General features: G+C 65.3%; 4 protein-coding genes across 4 annotated transcripts; 3 read left to right on the top strand and 1 right to left on the bottom strand.

Annotated features, from left to right (window-relative positions):
• The first annotated feature begins 174 nt into the window (after positions 1-174).
• CHLRE_02g108500v5 (uncharacterized protein) lies at positions 175-7,247 on the top strand. The gene is made up of 6 exons (XM_043059839.1): positions 175-1,067; positions 1,278-3,435; positions 3,745-3,820; positions 3,938-4,721; positions 4,930-5,284; positions 5,597-7,247. Exons 1-6 carry the CDS (start codon positions 592-594, stop codon positions 5,927-5,929), a joined length of 4,182 nt encoding a protein of 1,393 aa, XP_042927473.1. The 5' UTR covers positions 175-591; the 3' UTR covers positions 5,930-7,247.
• A 1,168-nt stretch (positions 7,248-8,415) lies between these two features.
• On the top strand, positions 8,416-10,613 carry CHLRE_02g108450v5 (uncharacterized protein). Its single transcript, XM_001699673.2, has 5 exons — positions 8,416-8,742; positions 8,807-8,846; positions 8,941-9,030; positions 9,098-9,180; positions 9,745-10,613. Exons 1-5 carry the CDS (start codon positions 8,650-8,652, stop codon positions 9,856-9,858), a joined length of 420 nt encoding a protein of 139 aa, XP_001699725.1. The 5' UTR covers positions 8,416-8,649; the 3' UTR covers positions 9,859-10,613.
• A 333-nt stretch (positions 10,614-10,946) lies between these two features.
• On the bottom strand, positions 10,947-12,405 carry CHLRE_02g108400v5 (uncharacterized protein). The gene is made up of 4 exons (XM_001699901.2): positions 12,234-12,405; positions 12,080-12,127; positions 11,902-11,989; positions 10,947-11,626 (listed from the first exon to the last, which is right to left on the bottom strand). Exons 1-4 carry the CDS (start codon positions 12,294-12,296, stop codon positions 11,499-11,501), a joined length of 327 nt encoding a protein of 108 aa, XP_001699953.1. The 5' UTR covers positions 12,297-12,405; the 3' UTR covers positions 10,947-11,498.
• Positions 12,406-14,075: 1,670 nt separating this feature from the next.
• Positions 14,076-21,000, top strand: CHLRE_02g108350v5 (uncharacterized protein). The gene is made up of 4 exons (XM_001699674.2): positions 14,076-14,491; positions 15,000-15,103; positions 15,268-15,396; positions 15,654-21,000. Exons 1-4 carry the CDS (start codon positions 14,297-14,299, stop codon positions 19,360-19,362), a joined length of 4,137 nt encoding a protein of 1,378 aa, XP_001699726.2. The 5' UTR covers positions 14,076-14,296; the 3' UTR covers positions 19,363-21,000.

Below are 21,000 nucleotides of genomic sequence, written 5' to 3'. Positions count from 1 at the left end.
ACGCCGAATGCTGCATTTGTTGTTGCGACCTGCAGCAAGTTTCGGCACATGACGGCTGCCCGTAATGGCACGCCGTACTGCGGCCTACCAGGGGAGCGGGCGAATGACACATCGTCCGCCAGCTTAAGGTGAGTCACGCCTAGCATACTTATTGTACTGCATACTTATTGTACTGCATACTTGGCCGCCTTCTGAAGCACAGTTGCACTGTACCCCAAAAACTGTTAGCGCGAGCTGCACGACATCCTGCTGAGGAGTGGCCTGATGACAGAAAAATAGCTGCGCTTCATATCTATTGTCATGGCGAGCCTGACCAGCGCCGGGCCGACGGGCTTGTTGAGTCCGCTCGTTCCGTTTGGCGTTCTCGCCCTCACGCTAGTGGCTCTAGCCACTGTGGCAATATATTTCCAGATTATGAAAGGTGGCCGTCCCAACGAGTCACGGCAGCACGCGGCTCCAGGACAAGCGGACACCATGCTTCGCGAGGCGTGTGGAGTTCGAGCCTCGCGAAGCGAGGCGGAGGTCTTGGAGTATATCTCCAACGCGCCGACACAACCTACTCAATCATCAGTAAACGACGACTGCGTGGCAATGCGTGACCATGGGTTCGACTGGGGCTCCGACTCCGAGGAGTTCAGTCAGTTCACCACCTCGGAGCTGCTGCTGCGCTCGGGAGTGTCAGGAGACCTTGCGCCGGCCTCAGTTACCTCGGGGCCGCTATCATGCAGCGAGTCACCGCTCCTGCAGCACCGCCTTGCGCGGAGCTCTCTTCTCAGCAGTGCCTCCCTGCGGCCTCCGGACGAACCAAGCACACTCAGGCACCTGCCGCCTGGAGGTTCCCAACAACCAGCACCTGCACAGGGTGACATGGGGGAGCTGACTGCTGCGGAGCTGACCCCAGGCGCAGACTGCACCTCCTCGCCCCTACCACTGGCGCCTGTTCCGCCGCCGTACACTTCCTTCATTAGGTACCGGACCTGGTTCGCCGAGCTGCCTGGATATCAGCCCTCCCAGCTCACGCCCGGTTGGCAGGAGCGCTTGCGGCTCTTGCTGACTGCTCTCAACAGGTGCGCGTGTGCGTGTAAGCGCTGGTATGAATGCACTCCACAGGACAGGGGCCTCCACGGTACTTCGTGAGTGCTGGGAAAGCTTCTACGCGCACGTGGGGAAGCCGGGCCACAAGGCCGCGGCACTCATCGTGTTGCCCTATGCATGCGGCCTGCGTTCTGCGGCGTAGCGTGCCCGAGCTGAATATTTTGTGCTCTATTGCCCTGCAGCAACGACACCGACAGCGCGTACATGGCCGCCGCCGCCACCGCCGGCCACAGTGACGGCCCTGCTGTGGCGGGCGGCACCGATGCGGCCGCTGGTGCAGAGGGGGCGGCAGATGAGCAGCAGGAGCAGGAGCAGTACGGAAGCAACCGCGCGCTGCATGATCTCATGCGCCGCCGTGACGAGGCCGTTGTGGCTGCGGCCGTCGCCGACGTCGCCGCGCGCGCGGGCTCGTCGCAAGGCCTGCGGGTGCGGAGGCGCGCGGCCGCCGCTCGGCTCGCTGCCGCTGCCGCTGCCGCTGCCGCCGCTGCTGACGACGGTATCGGCGGTGGCGGTCGGGCGCCGCTACCTCGGTCGGTGCGCTTGGCGGGTGTGTATGTGCGCGAGGGCTGCATCGAGCTGCTGGTGGAGGAGGAGCTGCAGGACTGGCAGCGGGAATGGGAGTGGGGCAGTGGGCTGTCGGCAGAGGCCGAGCCCGATGCAGTCGAGGCGGCTAAGGAGTCGGAGGGGGTCCTGGCGGGTGCTGCGCCCCGGCGGCGGCTGCTGCCGCCGGACCCAGAGCTCCAGCTAGCGGTGGCAGCGGCGGCGGCGGAGGTGACGACGCCGTCGCCGCGGCTGCAGGCGGCAGGCAAGCAGCAAGACGGCAAGGGCGGCAGCACGAAAGCTGGATGCTGGTGCGACAGCGGCGACGACATTCCCGAAGCTGCCCCTGGTGGCAGGGGCAATACCGTCGGCTCCTCTCCGGTGTTGGATATCAGCGGGTGGCTCGCGGCCGCGGCGGCGGCACCCAGCAGCAGCTACAGCCACAGTAGCGCCGGCGACCACAGCAGGAATACGCACCGGAGCCACGGTAGTGTGGACAACACCGCCGAGAACGGCACGCCGCTGCGGCAGCTTGCTGGGTTCCCGGCGGACGCGGCGCCAGTGCCGCCGGCGGGCTTTGCGTTGGCTGCCGCATCGCCAGCTGACGATACGTATGCGGACGACACCAATGCGGACAGGCGGCCACCCGTGGCGCAGGCGCTGTCAGTGGCCGCACTGGCGCAGCGGGGCCGGGAGCGGGCGCGGCAGCAGGCAGCAGAGCAACCGGAGGGCCCCTTGGTGCTGCGGGGCCGCGTGGTAGGCTCGGCGGCTGGCGACACCGACCGCATGCGCACGCTGGTGTCTGTGGGCGTCACCCGCGCAGCAGCGGGCGGCGCTAATGGCGGCGGCGGCGGCGGCGCTGGAGGGGCTGGCGGGGCTGGTGGGGCTGGTGGGGCTGGTGGGGCTGGTGGGGCTGGCGGAGAGGCCGCGGTGGACGAGGCGGAGCTCATTGCCGCCATCGTGGCGGCACTGGTGGGCCAGCGCAACGAGGCCGACAGGCGGCGCCGGCAGCAGGAGGGGCAGCAGCAGGAGCAGCAGCAGGAGCAGCAGCAGGAGCAGCAGCAGGAGCAGCAGCAGGAGCAGCAGCAGGAGCAGCCTCTGCTGCGTGACCCGCTGGCGGCGGCGGCCAGCGCGGCGTCCCACACCACTGCCGGCGGGGCTGCGGAGGGTGCAGAGGCACAGCCGGTGGCGGTGGTGCCGCCGGCCGAGGCGGCCGCATTGCTGGCGGGCTGCCCCTTGGGTTTGGTGACTGTTGTCCCTCGGGTGCTGCTGGTGCCGCCGCCGCCGCCGCCGCCGATGCCATCTCTCCTGGCCGGTCAGGTTCAGCAGTCGGCCGCTGACGCAGACGCCGGCCGGCTGCTGCTGCCCGGGCTGCAGACTGTTGCCACAGCACAGCTGCCTGCGCCACCTCTGCCGCCCCTTCCGCGCACGCGCGGCCTGCCCGTGCAGCCGCTGCGCCAGTGCCTGCGCCTTACCTGCTACCCGGTCCGCCGGCGCCCAGTCCAAGCCGCCGGCGCCGCTGCAGCCGCCGGCAGCAGCGCAACCGCCGCCGCCGCGGCGCTCGTGCCCGCCGATGCAGCCGCCCCAGCTGGGCTGAACACGAGCCTGCTGCAGGTGCACGTGCGCAGCCGCGGTACGTACCTGCGCTGCAGCACCACCTGGGTGCTGCCGGCCGCGGCGGCACGTGCTGGGGATGGGCCGGCCGCGGCGGCGGCAGCGGCGGCGGAGGGGCCCGGCTGTCAGCCGCAGGTGGCGGAGGTGGAGCTGCAGGAGCCGCACCTGCAGCCCGGAGTCGCCATGGTTGGTGGATGGCTGGGTGGGCGGGTGGGTAGGTGGGTGGGTGGATCGGAGTTCAGGGAGCGGCTGGTGCAGTCGCGCTGCGCATTGCGTCACAATTTGCTCTTTCCAAAAGTCATGGAGGGGGTACTGGGTACGCCGGCAGGGCTGAGGGGCGTTTAGGCCCCAGTACCGGGTTGCCTGCTACCAAGTCCTCACGCACCAGGTGTGTGTCGTGCTCACGGCAGCAGCGTGCTCGTTGGCAACTGCTGGCTCGGACACCTTGTGAGCTGCCTTTGAGCTGCGGCTGCACGGGTCTGCCCCTGTGTGCAGCTGGACGTGCGCTGGCGTGGAGTGCCGTGCGCGGCGGTGCCGCTGGTGCTGACGTCAGACCCTGAGCTGGCGCGCGGTGAGCAGATGGGGGCGGCGCCGTGTTTGGGTACCGCATGTTGGTGCGGATAGCTGCTGGCAATGGAAGGCCATGTCATTAATCCGACATTAACGCTCATCCGCCCCCGATGCGCAGAGCTGGCGGTGGCGGCGGCCGCCTGGCCTCGCTCCGCCGAGGAGCTGGATGCGCTGCTGCTAGACTTCGGCACCTGGGAATTCTACGTAACAGACACGAACGCCATGGCGGCGGCGGCCGAGGCGGCGGCGGCCGAGGCGCCTCTGCCGCGCATGCCGCCGCTGGCGCCGCTGGTGGTGCCGCTGGGCCGGCACCTGCTGGGCTACGCGACGGCGGCGGGCTGGCGGCGTGTGGCGGCGCGGCTGCGCGCAGACCTGTCGTGGATGGGGTTGGACGAGGCCGCGGGGGTGGAGGTGGAGGTGGCAGCGCCAGCGGAGCGGCCTGCGGCCGCAGCGCAGAAGCTCGGCGTGGCGCCGGCGGCTGCCTCCGCGCCTGGCCCGGCGGAGACGGGCGCGGTGCTGCCATGTGCAGACGTGTCGCCTGGCGCCGACACGGAGGCGGGCGCGCAGCCGCCAGGCGAGGCCGCGGGCGCGGCTGCAGCGGACAGCGGCAGCGGCAGCAAGCCGGGGCCGCTGTGGCGCCTGGGCCCGCTTCGCCAGGGTCGCAAGGGCGCGGTGGCGGCCGCAGATGCCGCGTGCGATGCCGATGTGGTTCGTGGAAGCGGGAACGACACAGCGACGACGGATCGTAACACGGGCGCCGGAAGCAGCCGTGATAACTGGCTGAGCGGCGGCAAGTGCGACGGCGGTCGCAGAGGCGCGGCGGGCGCAGAGGTGGACGTGGAGGATGAGACCCGGGCCTTCCATAGGTTCGCGGACGAGGTAGCGCTGCAGCAGGGCCACATGTGAGTACCTTGGGTCATGACTCATGAGGGGAAGTGCTGGGCGCGGGGCGGGTGCCCCGCTGGTGTGGCCTATGCGGCGCGGCCGGGGTTGCCGCCTGCTGTTGGCCTGTGGAGTGTGGACCTGGCTGGCCGTAGCACCCCGGGCCGACCCTGCTCCTGCTCCTCCTGCTCCTCCTGCTCCTCCTGCTCCTCCCGCTCCTCCCCATAGGCGGTATTTCGACGTGGCGTGTATGCTGCTGCTGGGCCTACGCGTCCTGGCCGAGGCAGCCGCCCCCTACATCACCACCACCACCACCACCACCACCACTGCCGCGGGCTCTGTGTTGCTGGTGCTGGGCGTGTCGACCTTCGCCGGCGTGGTGAGCACCCTGGCGCGGCCGCTGCTATCGGCGAGCAGCTGGGAGGCACTGGAGCGGCGCTGCCGGCTGCTGCGCTACTACTGCTACGCGGGCGCCAAGGCGATGGTGTTCTCGGGCATGGGCTGGCCGCCGGGCGTGTCCGCCTACCTGCTCACCCCCGGCATGCTGCTGCTGGAGGGCGTGCTGGTGTCGTGGGGCTCGGCGGTGAGTGTGTGGCGGGGCGGGGCGGCGGGTGTGGGGGATTGGCGGGGCGAGGCGGCGGGGCGGCGGGGCGCGCGCGGCGGTCGGGGCTTTGGTATTGCGGGGGTGTCTGGTCGGCCTCGGCCTTGGGCTTGGGCTTGGGCGTGGGCGTGGCTGCCATGCGGCCGCTGTGCAGCGCTGGCGCTATAGCGCCGGCGGCAGGCCACACAGAATGACGCGATGCACCTGAGTGGGCGGCCGCGACCTTGCACGGCTTGGGGCCGCTAGCCCCTTTGCTTACGCGCCTGTCCGCTCGCCTCCGCCTTGGCTTCACAGGTCCGGCCACGGGAGGGCATGCTGGCGCTGCTCGCCATGAATCTGGCGTCATTTGCACAGATCGCGCAGAAGCTCAGCCGCGAGCGCGGCCGCGAGGCCGCGGTGGCGGATAGCCTCTTCGTCGTGTTTGCTGACCGAGATGCGGTCGCTTCTGCGGCGCTAATTGCCGGTCGCACGCTGCTGTCCGGCGTCGCAACCAACCTCCTGTTCAATGCCTACGTGCGGAGGTTGTATAACCATCGCAAAACGAATGTCGAAGCCCGTAGCAAAAGGGCCAGCGCCAGCAGCCCAGCGGCGGCGGTGGCAGCGAAGGGGCTCCAGCTGCAGCTGTAAGGCCCGCTGCGTGGTTACTGGCATCCAACATGCGAAACGTGAGTGCCTGCCATGAGACCGAATGTTGAATGAGCGTAGGGAAATGAGTACGGTACGTATGAGATGGAAAGGTGCCAACGCTCTTTTACTGGTGTGTCTCGGAGACGAGGCATGGTACTTTCTTAAGCCACTTACCGTATTGAACTGCAACGCACAGTGCAACGGGGGGTGGTTGTTTGTGTTGGCGGCGGGTGCAAGTTTGGGGTCTCTATCTGGACAAGGCGCGCCGACACCGCTAGCGCGGTTTGCTGAAACGGTTATGAGGTTGAGGTAGGGAGCAGGTTGACTCCTTTGCATGCTACATTGCGTACTGGAGCGCCTTGCGGCTGCATTGTCACTGCACAGCAGATATATGCACCCAGCAATGGCACACAGGGGGTATTTGCAACAAGGATTGAGACGTGGCGCATTCAAGCGCACCCCCAAGCATCGCTCTCAACTAACGATCCTGTGGAAGCTGGTGCAAAGTATCACTGTTTGCGATGCGTGCGTGCGGCGCATAGCTATAGCCGATGGTTGGATGTGCAAGTGAGTTGTAGATCCCGTTGTGGTGTTGTGTTAGCATCGGATCAGGGGCTGCGGATTCCACTTTCCTTGAGAAATGTATGTTTGGGGACTCAGCCCCTGGTTTGCAGCGCAGTCACAGGGGGGTTGGCCGGGGCCCAGCGGCAGCGGTGCGGGTTGGTCCATATGAGTGGGGGGGGAGGGCGGGCAAGGTCACGTGGAGGAGGACAGCGAGGAGGGTGGGAATTTTGGGGATTGGCTGTTTTTGCGTGGTTGGGACTACCCGTTTCCAAGCACTGTTGCAGTTCCCTAGCGGGCCGGCCCAGCACTGCTGGATGCCTGGGCGGGACAACCGGATGGCTCGGCGGGGACTGTTGGATGGCCCGGTCGGGCCGACCCGGGAATGCTGGATGGCCCGGCGGGGACTGCTGGATGGCTGGGTCGGGGTCACCCCAGCACTGTTGAATGGCTCTGCACGTAACACGCGGCGTGCTGTTATGACTGCACCGCGGACCAGGGAGGAGCGTGGGGGTATGCCATGGGTATTGCAGGGGTAGGCCGCTTTGAACTGCGTGTTTTTGTGCTTCCCATGTCATGTCCTCAGAATTGAACACCTTCGCTACGCCTTAGTATCAATACTATAATGAGCTATGTTCACGCTACAGCGGCCGTTTATAGCTAAACGCTAAACCCCGAAACGATGTCTCTGCGGAAGACATCCAGCGTTCGCTTTTGTTTACCCCGATGAATTGTGCACATGTAATAGGTTGTGTTCATTGGTGTGGGCATAGACTGTGACGAGAAGGGGCCGGGGCACCCGAGATGGCCGAAGCGAACCAGTGGTTCGTCCGGCTCGCTGGCCGCTTCTGGGCGTCTCAAAGGACGGGCTTGACTACTCATGCTGTTGTTTATATCCCATGCCCGTGGAACCAGGAATTGGTGCTAGAAAGACGACAGTTACTTGTTGATTTGCTGTGTGGCTGCAGCTTTCAGCGGACAAACAGCAGCTTAAGAAAGAACCACCTACACGCTTATATGATTATGAAACAAATTAAGACGAAAAGAGGTTCGGTGGGTTCGCCATGTCACGCCGTGTCGACCGGCACGCCCCCAGCATGTTCCCCGCCCAGAGGGAGGAGCTTTTCTTCCTATGGGTTTGGCTTTTCTCCAAACAGCTCTCCAAGTCAGGAAACTTGATGTGTGCGTGGGTTGGCTCGCGTCTGCTGGATGTCTGTGCTGGGGTTGGCCCAGGGATGCGGGATGAGCCGGCAACCAATGCGTGGATGGCTGGGTCAGGTCGGCCCGGAACTGTTGGATGGCCGGGCGGGCACTGTCGCATACCCCGGTCGGGTCGCCCCCAGGTAGGCAGGTTATGTGGCCGGGCTATGCTGGATGCCCGCGCCGGCTGGATGCGTCTCCGACCCCGATGCCCTGGATGGCTCGCCCAGACATCCCTCCCACCCTCCTGACAGCGCGGCGTCCCCCAACAATCAAGCAGCGCTGGCGTGTAGGGACTGCTGGAAGGACCATTGCGGCTCTCTGCGGCTTTGTTGTGCTTGGCGAAAGCGCAAGTCTGGAGGGCAGGCGCCCGTGGTCGCCGACGCAGGATTTTGTCCAGGAAGCTGATTTAGCGCATTTGTGGCACCAGACGGTGGACGTGTGTGGGTTTCAGTCGCGCTATTCACCTTTGCCTGTTGAGGAAGCTAGTGGTGCACTTAAATGTAAGTCTCATTCATACAGTTGTCGTCAGCTGAGTTTCGATATGCTGAAGCGACTGCCTGGGCCCGAGCCCGGCCGGGAAGCGGAGGAGCGGGGTGCCACGAAGCTCTTGCAGCCCTGGACCCACGTCATGCGCTCATTGCGTGTGCCGTGCTGCCCTGCAGCCGCCGCGGCCCGCACGCCTTTGCGCCTCTTACCCCCATGCTTTCCCCATGGGCCTGTGACCTGTGCAAGGCCCTCGCAAGGGACTTGCCTGTTGGAAGTGCTCGCAGGCCAGATGGGGACCGGACCTGATCCGCCCCAGCTTCTTGGGCCCCGCTCAACAAAGCATGGCTTACCCACCTGCGCATAGTATTTGCTAATATATCAATACAACAACAAACCTTCACTTGATTAGTGCTCGCTGCAGCTTCCAGAAACCTAGTCTTCCCCAGTTCCGTCTTCGCACACCCGCCAAAATGAACATGAACTCTCAAGACTGGGACACCGTTGTGCTTCGCAAGAAGCAGCCTACTGGCGCAGCGCTGAAGGACGAAGCCGCTGTCAATGCGGTGCGTGGAGCCTCAGTCCCTTCCCGTGTGCGCGGCTGCTGATGCAGTTGTGCTTTGATTGCAGGCACGGCGGCAAGGTGCAGCTGTGGAGACGTCGCAGAAATGTGGGTCGTTCTGGCGAAGCGTCTTCTAGGCCGCCAGGGTGTGGATCTGCCGCTCAGCACATACTGAGATTACCTACGCGTTTTGCTGCCGCAGTTAACGCTGGAAAGAACAAGCCTGGTGCGGCTCAGACTGTGAGCGGCAAGCCTGCAGCCAAGCTGGAGCAGGAGACGGAGGACTTCCATCGTAAGTGCTTGGCTTCGGCGTGCTTCGGAAGGCTCGTTGCTTACTTCCCCTCATTACCTGCGTGCAGACGAGCGCGTGTCTTCGAACCTCAAGCAGCAGATTGTGCAGGCGCGCACGGCGAAGAAGATGACCCAGGCGCAGCTAGCGCAGGTTAGCCGGGGGCCGCGGGTGGCATACGGGCGGCTGGAGCCTTGGGGTCAGGCGGAGACAGGGGGTTTGCAGAACGGAAGAGGGGAGCGGATAAGCCGGCCTTACTCCTGGGTTACTCCCGATCCAGGTGCCAAGAAGGGTGTGTGGAATGGGAGCGGGGCCCGAAAGGAACGCTGCTTGATGGGCTGGGGCTGGACCGTGGTCTCGTGTAGGGTTCCGGAAATGCTGGAGCCGGGATTGCGTTGAAGCAGTATGATTGCGGGCTTACGGAGGGGACAACTTTGAAGCAGTGTTCTGCCTAACATGAGCTGCTGGTGGATGTGTTGGTGGGTACGGGGGTCGTTTGTGACGACGGAGAGGGATCGGGGGCGGGGCAGAGGGATGGCGATCTGCAGCTTTCACGCTCCCTGGGTTCACCTGTCCTTCTTCCCTCCAAACGTCCCATACCCGATTCACATCACCCATAATTACTGGTAGTAAAGCTTTCGCGCCGCAATGCCGCAACGATGTACTCAGCACATGCCTGGAAAACCCCTTCTGCTCCCTGCGCCCCGCACCCCACAGGCTATCAACGAGAAGCCGCAGGTGATCCAGGAGTACGAGCAGGGCAAGGCCATCCCCAACCCCCAGGTGCTCTCGAAGCTGTCCCGTGCGCTCGGCGTGGTGCTGAAGAAGTAAGGAGACAGGCGCTGCTTGGCTTTTGTTTGCGGAGGAGCTATAGGGTGACGCAGGGCCAGGGCCAGGACCCCGCCCCGTGTGTCAGCGGCAGCACACGCGGACCGATTAGTGCTGCGGCGCAGCGGTCTTGCCCACGGCGGGGCGGCGTGTGACCGGGCGGGTCGTGAGTGCGGAAGTGCGAGTGCGGAGTCAGCTGGCGCTCAGCTGGAGCGCCGGGGTCGGTAATTGTGTGCGGCTGCCCGCACAAGTGAGGCTACAATGCCCAAGTGCTTTTGCTGCTGGGACCACTACATAGGAGTTGCGCCAGGCGCTGTTTTGTTAGGAACGAGTGCCGCGTTGGTGACGGAGGCGAGCCGCAGGCTGCTGGCTGCGGCATGGCAAGGTGGTTAGTGGGCGGAGCGGTCTGCCGCGTGTGACTAGGGCCGGGGAGCTATGGAACGAGGCCTTGGTGTGGGCCAATTGCGGGACTAACGCGGTGGGCGCAGCCTGTACAAGGCACACAGAATGTCGAGATGAGCTACGGAGCATCATGCATATGATGAGTTCACAGTAGTTCACTCAGCTGCCGTACCGATGCATGTGTTTTACCGCATTTGGTGGCGTGGCTAGCGGGCACAGCGAACTGCACGGGACTGCACAGGCAGGTAGGTGACATGATGGCACGGCTAGTTGGAACGGAGGCGGTGGGTGGAGGCGTGCGCGACATTGTTTCGTGGTCTAGTGCTCAAGTGCACTGCCTGTAAGCCGCTGGTGTCAGCGATGACTTCTCGGCCGCACCGGGTATACTGGCGCAATCCCTGTGGAGCAAGACAGCGCAGGTGACGCCATAACAATCCAGATTGTCAGCTTAGACGCTTGCTGTATAACACTTCAGGTCACGAGGCTGCCATGCACTGCGTGCGTGTTGCCGCGCGCTAGCCCTTGACCATCACTGCGCATTTAAGCTTTGGCGGTGCGGGAGTTCGGCAGCGGCGGGGGGACACGGCAGGGTTGCTGATTTCCGGACGGGACGTGAGACACCGCAAGACCCTGTATCACTACCACACCGAGTCATGCTTTGGTCTTGGGGCGGGCATCTCACCGTAGCGCGCATTTGTGCTTTACAGCTTCAGAGTACACAGCTCATCGGTTGTGCCTGACACCCGACCAACGGGATCCCCTCTGACTAGTCCGCATGTGATATCCGGGGGAGGGCCGCCCCCTCGGTCAAGGACGACTGCTTCCCACACGTCGGCCATGGCATTGGGCTGCAGGTGGCCGGCGGCAAGGCTACTGCCGAAGCCCCCCCTATGACACACCATTGACAGCCGGCATCTGGCGCGCACCTCCGCACCTTCTTACACCCAGGCACCTGTCATCCACTCCTATAGAAGCCACACGCGCACAGCTGCTCGCTCAGAGCCCTTTGCAACGTGCTTTCCTGCCCCCTTCGCCTATGCTCCTGCCCCCCCCGTGCAACCACCAGCTCTGCTTCCCGTAACACCCAACCAGCGGCACCGCTGCTCTTCCCCTGCTGGCATCTCGCCAGGAGCGGGTGGCGCAGCTCTCACCAGTCCGCCCGTGCAGCTCAGCTGGCTGTCGCTCACAGCCCACTTCGGCTCCTCTCCTTCTCTCTCTTCCTTCCTCCCCTTCCGCCCCTCTCAGCCCATGTAGTTCCAGACCACAAGGTGCAGCACCAGGTTGGCCAGGCAGTAGTCGGCGAAGGCGCGCTCGGGCGATATCCCCGAGAACTCCTTGTTGGCTGGGTCCACTTGCATGCGCAGGCACACTGCAGGCAGATGTGAGGAGGGCGATTTGATGGGGGGGACGTAAAAGGCTGGGCTGGTCGGCTGGGAACTCCACGATTGCAGCCGACCCAGTGAGCCGACCCCGTGCCGGCGGGCCGGCGCACCGTGCTCCCACGCGCGCCAGCAGCGGACCGTCCCAGCCACTGTTCAACATGGGGGGATGTGCATTCCCTACATCTCTACGTAGCTGGCCGCACTGCATCCAGCAGTGGCAGCCGCGACTGCCGGTGAAGGGACTCGGATGTCCCGCGCTCACCAGTCAGGGCGAAGAAGCCCACGCACGAAAGGAAGCCAGCCAGGAACGCGTTGAAGGGGAACGTCCCCACCAGCAGCATGTACGCGAACTGCACACAGGCGAGAAGGCTTCAGAGCATCGCGACATAGCTAGTGCACACGGCGAGTGCACAAGGGACCATGCCTGCAGTTTTACACACCTGAACCGCCGCAGTCGCCAGTGCGTAGACTAGGAACGCATCCAGAACCTGTACCGCAGACGCACGGGTTATCGCTGGCCTTTACCCTGGCGAGCCGAGCATATTGCGGATGATCTCTTGTTCGCTCTTGGCTATCCTTGAAGTCCTCGCTCACCTTCACACGGACTGGAGTCTTCTTGTACTCGTCCGAGAACGCCTTCACGATCTCGGCGAGCATTTTTACCACTTTACCTTGTTACCACTGGTCTTTCCTGCGCCCGCGTTGAGACCTAGTCGAGACCTATCAAAGCAGACGTCACGCACGCAGTTGCAAGAAGATATGTACGTGAGTTTGCTTCTGGCGCAATAGCATGCAGTGAGACAAAGCGTGCATGGGCCCGCACGCTCGGCCCGCAGCCCCCCGTCGCACGCACCAGCACGCACCGGCTGGCCCCCAGCGCTGACGAGCCTGCGCGCTCGGTGACCTCGGCCCCAAAGTCCGCAGCGCTTGCCACCACCTAGCAGTGCCTCCCGTTGATTACTTGATAGTCGGCGGACTCCCTCTAATGTGTATACCAGGGGCACCCCTGGTGTATACCGTAACCTTCGCCGGGCGTATGTGCCACCCTGTGACACGGACGCCTGCGGACGCCTTCGACCAAGCCCTCTGCAGCATTCAACATGCAAGTGCGAGTGCGTGAAATAGCGTTGTGGTCGAAGGTGTGTGCAGTACCTGGGCCCTGAGACTATGAAGGGGCCTGAGGAATGGGACTGTAGGCACAGGTGGTGTGACCACTAGTCGACGCCGCCCTATGAGCGCGTCGCCAGCATACATTACGGTATAAACTTAATGAAGCATATAACATAGCCGCGTGGACGCCGCAGCAGCGCTGCTAATCACAGGCCTGTAGAGCGCGCGTTGGCGCTGGGCAGCGAAGACGTTGGCAATATGCTGCAAACAAAGGCGATCTTCGCGGCGGTGCTGTCGCTCTCCTTGCTCTGTGTAAGCTGCAGTGCTCAGGACGCATTACCGCGCGCTTTTTTCCTTACCATGCTTTTTTGTTCATCTCAGGTCATCCTTCGCCATGAACAGCTAGTAGAAGCCCGCGTCATCATTCCGAGTGAGTTAGCGTTCGAGCGACTTGTGGACAGCAATTGGAAATGGCGGGCCGTTCAGCTGATGTCTGCTCTAATGTTCTCCTTTTCTGGCGCCCTGCACGGAGATGTGGTAACTCCAATGGTTTCACGAGTTAGGCTGGCGCACCGCTGCCACAGGCACGCCGACTGTGAACGGGCAACGGGCTTGTGGGGCCGGAACACACCCCCTGGAACTAACACGCCGCCAACATGTGCCCTCAGCAGCGGTGCATCGCGGTATACGGTAGTGCGTGCCCCATTCCGGTGTTCTAGGCATTATTCAGGGATTTGTCCGGCGACGGAGCGACGGAGCAAAGGCGCCCACGTGATACACCCTGCACGAGGCACGGTACACCATGTACGACCCTGTACGGTTACGGACTCCCCATTGCCAATCCGTAACGCAACCCGCCTCCTGGCACAACTTGGCGCGTACTCGTGGCCACCGACACAGTCTAGGCGCACTAGGTGAAGTGCTTGGTGACCGGACGACATCCCGGGCAATGTCGTGGCCAAACGCGGCGCCTTCAACACACCGAAGCCTCTACAAGTAAGACATTTCCTGCACGTTGCACGAATCGGGTAGCCACGCGCGGTAGCCCAGCCGAACTCAGTCTCAGGACCCTTGCCTGGCACCCTTCCGACCTGCCTTCCGACCGCAGGCATTGACTCTCGCCGGGCCCCTGCCCCCGTCCCCCAATGCTCCGGCCACGTCCGACCGGCTGGAGCAGTTTTGTTACGCGCTTGGTTTTGTCCAGCAACGTGTGCTGCCAGCGCCGAGCACAAAACCCACTTCGGTGTCACGTCGCAAGCCGACAAAACACATTGCTGGCAGCTTTCGCCACGCACTTAAATCGCATTCAAGAGAATTATCGAAATGCAGTGTAAGGAAGGGACCGCGGGTTACGGGTGGATAAACCAGTGTACTTGTCATTGGGCAATCTGACACCCCGCGCAAGGACACAGTGACGGCGAAGATTTTCATGCCCAAATCTATAGCATCTCCGACTCCGATGACCTACGCACGCGAGCAGAAACTTTGCTAGCTACGCCAGGGGCTCGCCCTTTACGCCGCTTTTGGTTAGGTGTGCAAGGCGCGCAATGGATAAAGACTACGACCGGGAGGCGTCGCCCACGCTGTCGACCACCGACACGGGCTCTTCTGACGAGGAGGATGCGGCTCACGAGGCGACTTCGCGCAGGAAGCGCGGCGGAGGAAGCCGCGCTCGCCGCGAGGGTTCGGCGTCCCTCGGCGACCCCCAGTCGCGCACGCCGTATAAAGCTTGGAGCAAGGAAGTAAGCAACCTTGTTTTGGGAGCGTCCGAGGGAGTGCATTAGAAGTCCCCGACTCAATTGGCGCGACGAAAAGCCGGCGGGTTGCAATAGGCGGATTAAAGGCTTCAGAATTGCCGGATGCTTGGTAGGGCGAACGAAAGACTCAGTCGGAGGGTCGCAGGCAACACCCACCGTGCTCGTGTCAGCACAGCTCAGATTCGCGACGATTTCCCTTCGTGTGGCGACAACCTGTCGCTCGCGCAGCACGGCGAGCATTATGCAGCAGCATAGCTGCGTTTAGTAGATCAGGCAATTCGGTTGTGCGCATCAACTACGCACGGAAGGGGTGGGGCCGAGTTTGCAACCTCCCTAGTGCGTCGCTCACTCTTCCACAACACGCGCCAAAACATATGTTCAACCCCACCCTACTTGTCAATTGTGGCCTGAACAATGATCCGTGCACCTAGGATATAGAGTGCAACTCCGTGCCTGTGCATCAAACGACTGTATTCGTGGGTTGGCCCTGCAGGAGGACGACCTGCTGCGCGCCCTTGTGGACCGCCACGGCGCCAACAAGTGGACCGAAATCGCCGCCAGCCTGCCTGGCCGCACCGGCAAAAGCTGCAGGCTGAGGTAGGCGCGGCCGCGTGTCAAACACAAGCTTGCAAATCGGCTGCATTTCCTGCTGGCTGCCCGGCTGTTCCCACCGGCCGGCGCATCCCTCACACCCGATCCTCTCCTTGCTCCGGTGCATCCTAAACCGCGGCCCTGTCCCAACTACTGCTGCTGCAACCCAGATGGGTGAACCAGCTGCGCGGCGACCTGGTGATGGGCGCCTTCAGCCCGGCCGAGGACCAGCGCATCGTGGAGCTGCAGGCCACACTGGGCAACAGGTGGAGCGCCATCGCCAAGGAGCTGCCGGGCAGGTGGGTGATGCGGCGACTGGCCGGGGCGCCAGGGCGGGGCGTCGGGCGATCAGGCGGACGAGTTGAGTGTGTGGCGCTGCGGCAGGGAGCGTGGCGGCAGGTCGTCGGCATTTGGGTTGGCAAGAGTGCCCGGCACAGGGCGCAGGTTGACCATTCGTGTGCGGGGTCCTGTAGTAAGGAGAGGGCTGAGCTTCTTGCAGGAGCAGCTTCCGCATTGCTTTGTTGTGTGACGCCACTGCGCGCGCTTCTGTATGTAGGACCGACAACATGATCAAGAACCGTTGGAACTCCTACCTCAAGCGACGACTGGAGATGGGGCGTGCTATTGCCATTTCGCTCGGACTAGGCCTGGGCCTCGCCCCGCACGACCCCACCTCCCCCGCCGCTGCCAACGCCGCCGCTGCAGCTGCTGCGGCCGCCGCCGCAGCTGCGGCAGCTGCCGCTCAGCCGGGAGCGCCTGCCGACGCTGCCGCGGTGCTGCAGCACCAGCAGCACCAGCAGCAGCTCATGCTGCAGTCGGCGGCGGTTGTGGCGGCGGCCGCAGCGTCAACTCCGCCATCGTCTATGCCTCGCAGGCGGCGCAGCGGTGACGGGTGGGCGACGGCGACAAGCGAGGGGCGCGAGCGGCAGCGCCGCAGCATGGAGAAGTCGCAGCGCGGCCGCACTGCCGGCGCCGCCCCAGCCACTCCAACGGTCACGGCCAGCGGTGGCGCCAGCGGCGGCACCATTTCCAGCGGCATGGCGGGCGCGGGCAGCGGCGGCCGAGGCAGCCGTCGCAGCAACAGCCGCGGCCGCGGCAGCGGCACCAATGCCCGCGTCGCTGGTACCTCTGGGTCGGCCGGCCTTGCCCAGCCTGCCGCGACAACCACCAGCCCCGCCGCCTCCCACGACGTCCCAGTGGGCCTCGTGTCTTCCGCCTCCACGCCGCACGCGGGCCTTCCCGCCAACGTGCCGGCCATTGGCGTCGCCCCTGCCGCCGCTGCCGCTACTCCATGGGGCCCGGGCGCCGCGCGTCCGGCACCCTCATTGGCGCCGCCGGCCGCGCCGCTGTCGGCTGCCGGCATTGCGCCGGGTCCGGTGCTCCCGGTCATGATGATGAACCCGGGCCCCGCCACTGGCCTGCAGCCGGCCGCCGCCAGCACCACCTTCACCTTCGGCCTGGGCGCCGGCGGCCACGCCGCTGCCATTGCGGCCGCCTCGGCCCCCGCGGCGCCCACCAACACTGCGATGGAGTGTACCGTCATGCGCCAGTCCAGCAGCGGCGCCGGCCCCACCTCCGCCGGTCCCGCAGGCGCACAGAAGGCAGCGGCTCCGCCGTCGGCCGAGCAGGAGCGGCCTCGCAGTGCTGCGATGGCTGCTGACGGCGCCATGGGCGGCGTGTCCGGTGTTGTATCGGCGGCCGCCGATGCCGCGGCTGCCACAGCACGCGACGCGCAGCGGCTGCTGACGCTGCAGCAATACTTTATGAAGAGCATGGCGGCGGAGCAGGCCGCCGTGGCCGCCGCCGCCGCGCTCAAGCTGTTCAACCAGACCGTCGTTGGCGGTGACGCCGCGCCGCCGCCCGGACCCCGGCCGGTGCCGCCGCGGCCCCTGTCGGAGCTCCCCACCGCGGCCCAGTCAGCGGCTGCGTCGGACACCCCCTGGCGCGCCTCCGCGCCAGGCGCCCGTTCGCCGCCTGCCGGCACTGGCACTGGCACCAGCACCGGCGCCGCGAGTGCTGGCCCGGCCACTGGCGCCCTGGAGCGCACGGACTCGGCTTCGAAGCGCCTCCGCCTGGAGCCCGTCGCCGAGGCCAGGGACAGCGCCGGCTCCGGCTCTGGCTCCGGCTCCGGCGAGCTGCAGTCGCCTACGCAGCACGACCAGCAGCAGAGCCGCCGCGACCGCGACCGCGACCGCGACCGCGACCGCGACCGGGACCGGGACCGGCCGAGTGGTCGGGACCGGGAGCGCAGGCGCGAGCGCGATGCGGACATTGGCAGCAGGCGCCGGCGGCGCCAGGCCCCGCGTGACGGTAACGAGATGTCTGACGGCGGCGACAGCGCGGACTCACTCGGTAGCCGCCGGGCCGCCGCGGCCCGCGCTGGCGGCGGCAGCGCACGCAACAGCATGGACCGGCGGCGCGACGGCGGCCGTCAGGACCCTGCCGCGGCCGCGGCCGCTGCCACTGCAGCGGGCGTCATCGCTGCCGGCTCCTCGCCGTCCCGCACCACCGCCGACGGCTTCCACATGTCTGACCTGCTGCTGGCGTCGCCCATTCGCGACCAGCGCACCATGGACGACATGATCCTGCCCGGCTCATCGCCCGACGAGCACACGCACACGCGCGCGCACGCGCACGCGCGGCACAACGGTGCTGCTGGTGCTGCCGGCGGCGTCCGCAGCGCGCCCGGCAGCGCAGTCGCCATCCGCCGGTCCGGCTCCGGCGATGGGCGCCCCTCGTCGGACGGCCTTGGCGCCATGGCGGCCGCCCTGGCGCACAGCTCCGGCAGTGGGGGCAGCGGCGGACTGGCGCAGTCCAACTCCATGTTTGGCAGCTGGGGGTTGTTGTCCTCGGCCGCTGCCGCACAGCAGCAGGCCGCCGCCGCTGCCGGGCCTGGGAGCTTTGGCACCGGCGCCGCCGCCAGCGCCGGCCCCGTCGCACACCCGCTGCACTTCCCGCCGCAGCTGGCCACCAGCCAGACCCAGTCCATGCAGCCCATGCAGCCTGTGCCGTCGCTGCAGCCCATGCCGTCGCTGCAGTCAATGCCCTCCATGCAGCTCATGGCGGCGACGCAGCAGCCCATGCAGGTCAGCATGCAGGCCATGCCCGGCAGCAACCCTGCTGCGCATGACGCCGCCGCCGCCGCCGCCGCCGCCGCCCCGCCCTCCATGTCTAGCCTGGCCACGGCCGGCTCCACGGCGGAGATGCTGATGACGCTGGGGCTGGGCGTGGTGGCGCACCTCAGCGGCCCGCAGGCAGCGGCGCAGCTGGGCGCCGCGGCCGTCGTGCAGCCCGGCGCCGGCGGCGGCATGGCGGGCGCGGCGCCCGGCGGCGGTATGGACCTGAGCTCTGCCGCCTTTGGCGCGCTGCAGCGCATGTACGTCAGCCAGCTCATGGCACAGCAGCCGCAGCCGCTGCAGCAGCACATGATGGTTGCGGCGGCAGTGGCGGGGATGCCGCAGATGGCGGCACCGGTGGCCGGCCTGATGGGCATGCCGGGCATGGCAATGCCCATGCTGGCGCCGGTGGTTCCTGCTGCCGGCGCGCAGGGCAGCGCTGGCGCGGCCGGCGCGGCTGTGGCGATGCAGTGGGAGGCGCACGCGCACGCGCACGCGCAGCAGCTGCAGGCGGCGCAGGCGTCGATGGCTTGGGGCCCCATTGCTGCTGCCGCGGTGCCGTCGGCGGCCACGGCCACGCCGCTCCACGCCCTTGCCGCCGCCGTGCCTCTGTCCCAGGCCCAGCTCCACGCCGCGTCCGCCGCCTCTGCTGCCGCTGCCGGCGCGGCGCAGGCGCACCACGCACAGCACGCCGGCGGCGCCACGGCGGCGGGCACGCATGCGGCCTGCGACCCCGAGGCTCTGGATTGCATCAGCCTGGGCGGCATGCTGCTGGCGGACCACCCGCTGCACGGCATCCCCACGCCCGCCGAGCTGTCGCCGCTCACGGGCAGCATGAGTGACCTGGCGGCGGCGGCTGGCCCGGACGGCGACTTCACCTCGCGCCACATGCCGCACCACGCCTACACACATGGCCACGCGGGCCACGGCCAGGAACCCTGCGCCGCCAACAGTGGCGTGGCCGGCGCGGCGGGCGCCGCCGGCGGTGGTGGGGCTGCGGGCGCGGCGGCGGGCGGCAGCGCCTGGCACTTGGACGGCATGATGGACCGCTCACACCTGCCCTGGGGCAACCTGGACACGTTCTGCAGCCCCACGCCCGGCAGCGCGCAAGCCAAGCACGACGGCGATGACGCTGGGCATCACGCGTAAGCGTGCGCGGGCGCAGGACAAATTCATTTCGTCTTTGGTGTGATTTGGTGCATACTGTGTGGCCTTGCGGCAAAGGGGTGGATTGGCTTTCATGGGGGCTAGTTGCAGGGAGCAACAATGACGTCCACGGGGAATCCATAAGCGTGCGGGTTCATGCACATGGAATACTCCAAGGGGATTTGTGGATGTCATTTTAAGTGGGGATTAGGGATGGCAGCGCGTGTGCGGCCGATCGTGCAACCTATGCATGCGGTGCAATGCCAAGCTTTGTCGGGCCGCGATACCCTGGACAGCAGTGTGGCGGTCGACTGTGATAGTGATACGTGCATAGATGTCGCTCAAACCCGCGCGGGTGTTGGCACATCACGTTTGTGGGGTCGTACTGATTTCTGGTTTTGTAGGTCGAATTGCTACCTGCCCGTGTGTATGTTAGGGGTTTGTTCATGTACTGTAGTTTATTGAGGGCGTAAACAGCGAAGCCGCTGCTTGCCCATGTCAGACCCTAATACACCATTGGGGCATGTCGCACCCGTGGTAGAGCATGCTGATCCGGGAGGTGTGGGAACCGAGTGTGTATGGTTGGGTACGTGAGGGCAAGACAAGGTGGAAGGCATGCAACATCGGCATCGTAGCTCGTGCGGCTCGCAGCACAAGCGAGTGGGAATTACACGGCGGGGAAAGAATGCTCCAACCAGCTGGCGCACTGAGTCCCCGCCAATGCGTTTGGCAATGGTATACGTTTTTGCATCTTTCCACGCCCCGATTTGCTGGGGGCTGGCAGTAGTGCTGAGTGGAATGTGGCGTAAACAAGTCGAGCATTGCTAGCCGTGGAGGGTTGAAAGACCTAAACACGGGCAGGAGGCGGAAGTGCGGCGTGCGAAGCGGTTGACACGCACCCGGGTTGCCGAGCGCAGGAGGACGACAGCGGGGTCCAGCATTTTTGGGCCGCGGCGGTACGGCTGGGCCGCCTGTTTTGCCTATCCATAGTGGCCATTTCGTGCGCCTGCCTGAACAGCCAGGACTGGCAGAAGAACATGGGCCTTGCACTGCCAACGGTCGAGGCCGGAACCAGCGGTTTAAGACCGACAGTGAATGCGGTGCAGCGCCGTTGGTATGCGCGCCTGTGCTGTGATTATCTGATTGCAGATCCCTAGGAAAGCACAGAGCGTGTGCAGGGACTAGCATATTTGTTGTGCTGAACTTGTGTTTGAGAGCCGACTGATTGTCACTGGCTCGCAGCCCCCCAGCACGGCCCGCACCCGTGCTCTGCAGGTCCGGTGCAATTAGCCAGGATTGCAGCTGGGGTGGGGCTGGGGCATTGGCCAACGTTATGGCCATGTCTGCATGTACTTGTGCAGTATGTTTAAGGTCATCACGGCCCCTATTTGGGCAAGTATGTAGGTGGATGTGGCGGATTATCGGTCGTTTGTTGTGCTAGGTCGGAGGGTGTGGACTATTCAGAATGGGTCTCGCGGAGTCGCGGCGACGATCACTTTGCATACGTTTTATAGGACAAACGGGGCTGCGTTATTGATGGGCGCCCATGCAGCACTGGTCATATGGCGGGCTTCCAGGCCAAAAAGCGACCGAGACGGGTTTCCCCATCCCCAGGCGTCGAATCTGTAAGGGTTTATTGTA

The sequence above is a fragment of the Chlamydomonas reinhardtii genome, chromosome 2 (assembly GCF_000002595.2).
Source record: "Chlamydomonas reinhardtii strain CC-503 cw92 mt+ chromosome 2, whole genome shotgun sequence".
Classification (NCBI taxonomy): Eukaryota; Viridiplantae; Chlorophyta; class Chlorophyceae; order Chlamydomonadales; family Chlamydomonadaceae; genus Chlamydomonas; species Chlamydomonas reinhardtii.
Note: the sequence above shows the minus strand (reverse complement) of the source record. Positions and strands in the feature narration are given on the sequence as shown.